This window comes from Patella vulgata, chromosome 1, assembly GCF_932274485.2.
Source record: "Patella vulgata chromosome 1, xgPatVulg1.2, whole genome shotgun sequence".
NCBI classification, from domain to species: domain Eukaryota; kingdom Metazoa; phylum Mollusca; class Gastropoda; family Patellidae; genus Patella; species Patella vulgata.
In genome coordinates, this window is record NC_065879.2 from 45,094,672 (window position 1) to 45,105,340 (window position 10,669).

Sequence of the window (10,669 nt, forward strand, 5' to 3'; positions counted from 1 at the left end):
TCTCGTCATTTTATGTTTACAATAGCCGCCATGAAAGGTAAAACACCGCTATATGTAACGAGGGATTTGATTGGCCAATTGGCCGACTCAACGAAGGCGTACGGAGATTGCCGATTATTTTCTAAGTTATATAAATGGATTTATAAGACTTGATAAATAATTACGTAGTTTCATAATTATTTATCAAACTATGAAAATAATATTCAATTCAGTCACCCATTTCGATGGGTTTCAGCGTCCACACGTGCCTAAGTAAGTAATTAATTATAAAGCTTTATAAATGGAATTAGTTAAGTCATATAAATGGAATTAGTAAGTCATATAAATGGAATTAGTAAATCATATAAATGGCCCATTGTGACCGCATCCGCCCGTCATATTCTAAACCAAGTCTCCATCTCACGATGATATAACATAGGTTTCAACTGTTTCTGCGACAAATGAAAACTGATATTTTACATTATTTGTGTATATTATTATATTATAAAGTCAAGACTTCACTGGCTCCCAGTCGAGGCCCGTGTGAAATTTAAAATCCTCTCACTCACGTATCAGTGTTTTCACCAAACCGCACCAAGTTACCTATCGGAACTTGTTTCAAAATGTCATCCTAGCCGAATACTACGATCGGCTAACCAAAACTTAGTTTGTGTCCCAAACGTTAAATTAAGATTATTTGGACAGCGCTCTTTCTAGTATAACTAAGCAACAGTTTGGAATAAACTACCATCAGAAGTTAAAGATGGACCAACCTTATTGCAATTCAAGAGTTTATTAAAAACACACCTGTTTAAAGAATATTATGAGACATAAAATTGTTATAGCACATAAACCATAATGTCATTAGACATTTTGTTGCTCTATGAGCATATACTTGGAATTTAGCGCGTTAAAAGTGCACTATTATTATTATTTCTAAAATTCATCATTATTTGTTCTATGTGGCAACCACCTCCATTAAATATCATCAAATAGTTTTGTATTATTTCTAGCGCTTTGAAATTTACTAGTATGGTTTGCGACAGTAAGGTATGTTAAATTTTGGGGTATTCTGTTGAGTAATGTAGTCATTGTAATCAGATGAAATGTTCATTATTATGTGCCCTTGAAAGAGTAATGTATGCCTAATATGAGACAAGGAATCGGTACTTAATATATTAAGGAATAGCGTCTAATTATCAGCGATACTTTATTCTACAAATTAAACCCCTTTATTGAGAATGAAATGAATGAAATGAAATGGGGTTTAACGTCCTACTTTTCTGCTCCTAACCTGGGCTAATGAAGACGGGCATACGCCATACAGTGTGCTATGAGGGAAATTTTGCCCGGACAGCGGCACTACGGCCTACTCTTATATCGAATTCCAACTGCCAAGGGACCTTTTACGTGCACGCCAATGTGTACACGGAACCTCGGTTTTTCGTCCCATCCGAACGACTAGACAGCTTTCCTTGTCAGCCCCTCCATCCTGCATCACTGACAAGGGAGAACCACGCCGGAAAATCTGTTATTGAGAATGAACATGTAGTGTACTGAAAAAAGCTTTCAAAAATTGGGCCTCTGCTAAGTAGACAAGAATTTTGTAAATTGCAACATCGTATGTATTTTGTATGCATTAAATTTTATCTTTGCCTTTTTGGTGGAAAAAATATATGGTTATTATTTTATAAATTAAAATGAAAAATTGGCGGAAAAATGGAACCCAAAGTGAGCACTGGTTGTTAAAGGACAATATTTAATTCGTGTCAGTCATTATCACATATGTAATAGAACTCGTTAAACACGTTCCAAATATAATTTTAACACAGAGATCATTGCTAAGATAGATGCGTAATGAAGATTTCAAGATTTTGACGAGAGCAAAAGGAAAACACGAGTTATCCTTCCATATTATAACTGACTGAAGTGACGAGTGATAACAGAAACACGAGTGAATTTCTGCTCACTAATAATTCCGTGCATAAACCATGTTTTTATTAAGTATAGAATGAATAAAAACAGGTGTGGCGGACTGCTTAGGATGGAAACCACGCTACTTGACTCAATTACAGAGATGCGCAGAAGGGTCTTTTAAACACTGGTAAGGAACCCACGACGTTAAACAGGCAATCGCACATCTGTTTCAGTGCGTGATTTCTTTTTCCATCATAAGTGAGCATTTTTTAAAATCTAATTCTTAGACCTACTACAATGATAATGTGTCAAGAAAATGTAATACAACTTCTTTATTCCACTAATTTATCCACCATACGGGTTCTCTTAGTATTATTTATTATCTTGTTGTGTTAAACCATCTTTATGTAATTGCTATTAAACTTTCTTTCTATTTCAATTATTAGTCGTTTAATCCTAACCTTAATCTTGGGCCTAATGATTAAAGACAATCTGCTTTATATATGTTTTTTATTAAATAATTAGTAGTCTTACCCCAATACATTATAAGAATATATAATAGTGTGTTTGCATAACCATAACTATCAAAATATAAATCCCTAATTACGCTGATTTTTACCGGCAGTATATATAAGCCCTTGTAAATCTTTAACCCTTTATAAAGCGATCGTATCGTATCACGTTAACGTTACACTGGCATTGACTCTGTGACGTCACAGTAGATACGGGATAAAGTTGCATAACGTCTCCTAGTTACCGTGTACCACTGAAAGGTGTATAACGCGCGCCTCGAAGCTCTATCGCAGTACGATCATTTGTTTTATTCTCCACTGATTGTTAGTGTTAATACCCTCATCTAGTCAACATGCAGCAAGTTGGAGAAAATGCATTTTTACCAATTGATCCTTACCACACACCAGGGTATGTAGTAGATCTAGATGTATATAATTTTATTATCTCAGCATGCGTTATACTATGTGTTTTGTAGTATATATCTATGTGTATTGTATTTTTAAGTGTGATAGCAGTAGTTCATGTTCTAGGATATTTGTCTTTTTGGACGATATAAGCTGTTTTTGTTTCTTCATTAATATAATTATATTACCAATTATACTGAGGGATAGGCTAGTCATACACGAACAGTACCTTAAATTCAGTGCCCCTCCCCCCACTTTCGAACCCTTCATAGCTATGCATATGTCTCATGGGCATGATTTCAATAATCTTAAGCCAAGGCAAGACCTTTATGTAAAGCCAAAATACTAGGCTACAAAATACTTTCTTTGCTAACTATGCAAATGTTATTCAATTAGGGGGATTTTATTTATTTATTTATTTTATTTATTCACGGCTCATTTGCCATAACAGTTTCGTTATTTATTTTAGCCCACGTGCCATAAGGTAAAACTGTAATAATGTCTATGAGTATGTGTGATATATTTCTTACAACACTATAAACAAAATTCACCGCTAGCTGTAGTTTGTAATGATTTATGACTTGCCATAAATTATAAAATCCTTGTTAAAGGGTCAATTGAGTCTCGCGACAAAAACATTACGAACGGTCAGAGCGAACGCTAACAGACACATACCAATAAATGCACGACAAAATAATGACATTTGTAAGCCATCAACAGACTATCAGTATCAGACTATGTGTATGGAAAAAGCTTCAGGTCATTATATTTGGTATTCTTATCCATTTAGCTTATTGGCCTAAATGGCGATTAGGTTACTGTTTTTTTTCCCCGAATATCCTATCTATATATCTGATCTAAGCGGATTTACGTTTAATACTTCGCGTGAGTAGATATTTATCATTCATTCTATACGGGGTTATATCTCGTGTAATATTAAACTAATCATATATTTACCACAATATAAGATATCGAATTAACCTTGTTTTATTATTCAATACAAAGGTTTGATAATTAAAATAAATAATTTACTGAGGCTACTTGCCCGAAAAGTTTTTTTGTCATCCGAATTTTCAGAATGAATCCATCATTAACTAAAACGAGTTTTCCACAAAGTCACACTTAAGTATCATAAATTGTTTCAATTGCATTTAGTAAATGAACTGGAATATTAGGTCACAATTCTATGGAATACAATTACTACTTCTTACTGAGCGACGTTTCGGCCAGGCTTCTCTAGTCATTATCAAGCAGTAATTATATTTCATAGAATTGTGACCTGTTTATTAAGTATCATAGTATTAAAAACGTAAACCGCAAGCGATTTCATTTTACAATTATATTTCTATGATATATTTATGGTCTCATTACCTGATGTTTGTGCCCGAAAAACGGAAATACATTGCCCGAAAAATGGATGGTTCACCAAGTCGGGTGGGGGGTTGGGGGCTATAGGTCTATGGTATTTTGAACAGAACAGAATATCCAGTTCATTTAAAAATTGTTTGTTTAAAATAGTTTATATAAGCTTATATATTTTTCTTAGATTTCTCGAAATACAAATACCAGAATATATTATTTTATAGACATTATTTTTATAATGTTTGTCCATGAACTCGCTGCTACAAAACCGTAATTTCACCACTCTAAATCAAAATAACGTTTCAATATGTTGTTACAACCATAGACCCAATAACAAACCTGTATCTAAAGGTCTAAACATGTATACCGTATTTAAAAGGATATAGTATCCAGGTGTAAGATTAGTATATTATTTATAACACGAATCTATTATAAAACAAGTATAAAGCCATTGATTGCCAATAATATACTATACAGTCTATAAAACTGCCTATTAAAATAGAATAGCTTGAACAGTGAGCTTATTATTGATAACATACCAGATATTGAAACTCTTAAAGGGCCAGGAAAACCATAGATATTTCAGAATATAGTGTGTGTAAGCGCATACACTATCAAACCTATATTGTAATTTCGGAGGTGTGTGGGGTTGCTCACTAACCTGGAGGTCCCGGCGTTGGCCGAAAAATTCCGCGAATTTACCGGAGTGGTTTCTCCTTGTCAGTGGTAAAGAAAATAGAGCCTGGCAAGAAGCAGCGTCTATAGTCCGTGTGATTGTACGCAAAAACATAATGTACCGTCTACACCTTGGTGTGCACATGAAAGAACTCCTGCCTGGTCAAAATTTACCTTATACTTATTGTACATTGCATGGCCTAATGTCCGTCGTCATTATCCTGGTTGGAGCGTTAAACCCCATTTCAGTCATGCATTCATGTATCATAGATAACTAAAGTAATAATAATTCTGCTATCCTTCTCTCGCAGGTCAGACGATATGACCGATCATTTTGTGTTTTATATTATGAATCAGGGCGTGATCGTATATAATCCTATAGGCATCTATAATATTATTGTTAATTTACCCAGTTCATGGTAAATATACACAATACATTGTTGGTTGTATGCATTTTCTAAATAAATCAAAATAAAGGTGTTATCGCGTAAAAAGAGTAAGCATATTCCGCCTCGTCTACGACATTGATCACAAATAAATATGAATACAGAGTTATGGAACCGGTGATACTAAGTTTATTGTCTTTTTCTATTATATTAGATATGGTGGATATTGTCCCCAGTTCAAATATCAGATCGGACAAACTTTTGGTCGAACCACCAGACGTCTACTTCAAGATGACGATGTGTCAACTTCCGGTCGTTTGGTATTGTCTGAAATACGCCGTCCATTAAATCAAGTCGACGAGAAAGATGTTCAACAGGCGGATCTCTTCAGGACCAGGGTTAAGAGTTCTGGAGAGCAAAAACTAACAGAAAAAATGGTTCCTGGTTATACAGGTACGTCAATATATAATTAATGGAGCCATGTCTTTAACTCAGTATCATCCACAGTCTTCGACATTGCAAACACGACTTATTGGTCAATTTAAATCAACACTGGTGTTGTTATCTTACCGTGAAAAAGACAAAATGAAAATTTTGTGCCAGAATGTTTTCGAGAGTCAGTTGTATGAAGCGACTCGATGTACGAGGCTAAACATATCCCATGTAGGAGCATAGGCGTGGATTTAGGGGGGGGGACGAGGGGACGCGCCCCCCCCCCCCCCCCTTAGAATCGGAAGGGGACACGAATAGGTCTCTGCCCCCCCCCCATGATTTTGATCGCCAGGACAGATTTTCAGGTTTATATCCACATGAGGGTGAGCTTGTTTCTACGTATCTGGAACTGAATTGGGACTTGGAACAAGAATTGCCATTCTTCAAGTGCCAGTTTTCGGCCAAATCAATTTCACTTGTGTACGAAGCGTTCCTCATTATGTCACCTGAAGTGAGGCAGGTGTTCCCTTCTGTCGAAGCTCTTCTCATCTCAGATTGCTGAACCCTGCTAGTGCCTGTTCAGCCGAGTGATCCTTCAGCACTTTGCGCCATATCAAAACTTGGCTGCGCAACTCCATGACGCAAAACCGACTGAAACACTTCATGGCGTGTGCGGTGCATAATGACCCCCTTCATGTCGCCAAGATATTCAAAGAGAACAGTCCTGATCGTAGAACGAACTTAACTTCATGAACAATTAATATTTATGCAGCTTTGATGTAGGTAGTCAATTTTTCCATATTGTCATCATATTACCCCTACTTATTGCCTTCATCGAAATAACACTGGTACAGTAAACTGTTCATAATTATTTATTTCGTTTGGTAATGAAATGTTCCAGGCTCCAGGGTTCGTCCGTACCCCCCAAAAGTTATGACAAATCCACGCCCTTGTGTAGGAGAATACTACCGGTGTAGACTGGAATAACCAGACACAAAAGACTGCCACTCGAAATTCAGACTATTCGCGTATATCGCCGAACATAACTGATTAGAAATTACAGTAAAAACAGAAACGACTGAAATTAAATCAGTTTATATACATTCATATTACATTAATATAAGCCTTGCGACCCATTTGTGTCCATTTCTTGGTGCCAAAGAATAGGGATGTAGCTCATTTAAAACGATTTGCCATGAATGTACCGTGTTGGACGGTAGAATGGCGTGTATCTACACCATTTTATCTACACAAACGTCGCTCAGTAATAAACAATAATTGTATTTCCTAGAGTTGTGACCTCTATATTCGAGTTCAGTTACTAAATGCCATTAAAACAATTTATCTGGGTCAATTGTGGATTATCACACGTTTCTATTATCACGAGTTCAATTGTGGTGGGGATGTCAAGGGTACACGAATTTTGGGCTTTTGTCCTACCGGACGACTCGACAAGACTGCATTATCAGAAGCTTCATAATTATGTTAATGACCTCTGACGATAATAAAATTTGTTTTGTTAGAATAAAGCGATTTATCTCCCTTTAAACAAGTTCGACAAATCCACGGTTGAGCGCAATAGATATATTAGTGACGTAGGCCTAAGTTGAAATTATGATTTGCAACAATAAAAACAAATTATCCAGGAATTTTGTGGTTTGATTTACTTATATGAATCCACTTTTATTTACCCTGTTCTGTCAAATAGGAACCCCTATTAATATCAATTGCTGGTTTTGTATTTCAGGATTTATCCCAAAGAGCCAGCATTACTTTGGAAATCGTTACGCCGTTAACTGCCGGAATTCTATTGCCGATTTTGAGTTTGATCATCGACGTCACGCTGATAAAATTAAACAATTGAAAGTAATAGCTGATGTTCAAACAGGAAAATCTGATGGAACTCCTGAACTACCTGTAAGTTTCTGTTCATTTTTAAACCAGTTTGTCACTTATTCTTCAATGATAGCGACTATAGTCACTGACGATCTATATCCGTGGCTGCATGTTCCCTCCATATTTTGGTAGTTTGTCATTAAATAATGCTAACTAATTTTGTATTGAAATTTGGACTGATTCTGACAGATAGAGCCCTAAAACACAATAAGAGCAGCCGACTATATCCGAGGTACTGAATAATAAAATATAAAATTTCAGTCACAGGGCAACTCTTAAGAGTTAGGAGAAATAAGGCAATTTGTTTTCTTCTAATTTTAGCCTCTAAAAAGTCGTCATATCACGCCATTGAGGTCAGTGACCATTGAACCCGTGGTTGCCAGAATGCGGGGTAATAAAACAGTTGAATTTCCTGTATCACCCTACATGTTACCTAATGAAAACCCAATGAAAAACTTCATGTCAGGTAAATTTACTTATGATTATTAATAATCGATATAGATAATTGTTTTGTCGAGCTTGGCCCGATCTGTCACCTACAGCATGTCCGGTGTTCCCGGCCAGCATAAGCTGAGTAAAGCCGCTTGTATTTTCTACTTCTTAGCAAAGGGACTAAAACAAAGAAGTTCATTCTATACACATTGGTTGAGGGGTCTAATTCGAAATCTGGTTTGCTGGTGATAAGGAGTAGGCTCGACTTCCCGGTTTACTCCCACTAGTCCCACTTCCAAAGACCCCCCCCCCACCTTTTAGGGTAAATTTCTCTCACAGAACACAACTTGACGTATACCCGTCTTCGACGCTTCATTTATTGTTGTATGAAAAAAATCACATTACAAACCAAACGTAAACATTCGTGGCTGTACTGTACGTGTCGTTTGTTATAGACGCTAATGTGTTTATTTTTATATTCTAGGCTACACCGGTTTTGTGCCTAGATCACGTGGTATCATCGGCATGAGTTATCCAATCATAACTCATGAAGCTCTGAATACCTTTACTGACGAGATTTCCCGATCAAAACAACAGAGCCAACAACCTGTTTGCCTGAGTAGAGAAGAGAAACGTATCATAGATTTAAAAAATATTTATCCAGAAGAATCCGGTCTGGTACCCCACTACACTGGACACATCCCTGGTAAGTAGTAATAACATTTGTATTGGGAAGACCTTGGTTACCGGTACCATAATACCACGAATTTCCATGTTAGAGAAAATTTTTGTTGTTCTGTTTACAGTGTAGTGTTCAATTCTGAATAAAAAGCAACGAAACGACATTTTAATCATATTTTTGCTCGATTATTCATGGAGTGATTTTGCCACTACACAAGGTCTATTACAAAATACATAATGGCCTCTTAAAGCTGTTTTGTCCAAAGCTGTGTCGACAGAGACGGATTCAGTGCCCTTTTTTACTGCTGAAAGTGCCTTTTCTCAGGGATGCCAAATGACTCAAACCATCGACTCAAACACACCAGTCTGGGAAATAGCTCTTGGAATGGCTACAGATGCAAGGAAATGACGGATAATTTTCTTGGGACCCCCCCCCCCCCCCTCAACGGCATGCCCCGTTTCCGCGGTCAATGCCTTCATTTTGCAGCGCCCCCCCCCCCTTTTCAAAATTCCTAGATCCGCCCCTGGTCTACTGTGTTTATATATTTACATATACTTGAGAATTTCTCTCTGTAGTTTTCCAATCAATTTCAATTACTTTTTTTCAGGCCAGAAGTTCAGATATGGAAACACATTCGGCCATGGTACCCAGAACGCTTTACACCATGCTCTTAAACAAAGCGCCTAATTTCATTTTTTACCGATCTTGTTTCAAAAATATCTAACCTTCAGTAATACATCTTAACAATATTATTTCGATTTATAATTTTACATACCAGTATTATACGATGCATTTTTGTCAAAGACGTAACCGATATTGATATACGTATATGCTTATGTTACCCGGCAAAATGACATTCAATTTCAAAAGGATATGATTTATTTTGGCAGATTTTGCAATCCGTACAGGCAATTCACAGACATGTTAATGCTTATGAAAATTAATCATGATGAATGGGATTTGCTATTGGAACTTTGTATTTGTTTGATCCCTCTTATCTTTATACAAATCACGTAGCTTTGTAATATTCGATTTTAGTTGTGTTAAATATTTCTTAAAGTACCTGATAATGTGTTTTATAAGATTTGTTTGATACGACGAATGGTTCGTGCGTTCCTCTTCCCTTTATGCAAATCAACAAATTTTTTGAAATATCTGATTATGTCTTCATGGTTTGTTTAATACGCCAAATTGTTCTTACCAAATATTGGATTTGAATTGACAGATATATTTTCTATGAGATTTTTTCAACTTTGATTGGTCAAGCTTCAGGCTTTTATTTTTTTATTAAAAAAAATATGGTGATAAATTTGAAATCTCATTATACACGTCCTTTTATTTCAAAAATCCTTTGCGAGGTTCGCATACCAGGAATATCATTGATCAACATATAAGATTATAAAAGATTCGTTATATATTCTATTAATTCGTTATAAAATTGATCTTATTTGTAGAAAATAATTATTTGTGTCTGTGATATGTATAATATACACACTCTTTGCCTACATATATTTCAGTCCTAAGTGTATAAAGTTTTTGTATATAGAAATATACCGTCCATATTTACTTGTAATATATTTTTGTATATATTGTAAATCAAAGATTGTATACTTTATACTTTTGTAAATCAAATTTTATTTGTTCTAAAGTGTGTGAGAAAGAAAGGGGCAAATGAAAGATGATTATTTTTCGATTTGATTTTTTTTACGAATTCTTTCCGTTCTTTTCTTTCTACTTTCGTTTTATTGAATAAACTATTACATAAAACTCGACAACCAATGTTTTTTCTTCAGTAATTTGTTTTTGGGGGTGGGGTGTGTATGTGTGAGGATGGGTTGTTTAGGTATTTTGGAATTGAGTATTAGATGTTGTTCTTAATTAAACGCTATACCTACTCCAGGTTTTTGCTTGATGAGATCGTTTTACGTCTAATCATTACAAGTTCGTTTTTGAGCAACAAATGTTATACTGCCTAGAGAAATTTAACATTG

General features: G+C 35.6%; 1 protein-coding gene across 1 annotated transcript; it reads left to right on the top strand.

Annotated features, from left to right (window-relative positions):
* Positions 1-2,674: 2,674 nt before the first annotated feature.
* Positions 2,675-10,340, top strand: LOC126808047 (protein FAM166B). The gene is made up of 6 exons (XM_050533031.2): positions 2,675-2,817; positions 5,451-5,689; positions 7,416-7,585; positions 7,886-8,030; positions 8,481-8,702; positions 9,286-10,340. Exons 1-6 carry the CDS (start codon positions 2,762-2,764, stop codon positions 9,363-9,365), a joined length of 912 nt encoding a protein of 303 aa, XP_050388988.1. The 5' UTR covers positions 2,675-2,761; the 3' UTR covers positions 9,366-10,340.
* The last annotated feature ends 329 nt before the right edge of the window (positions 10,341-10,669 follow it).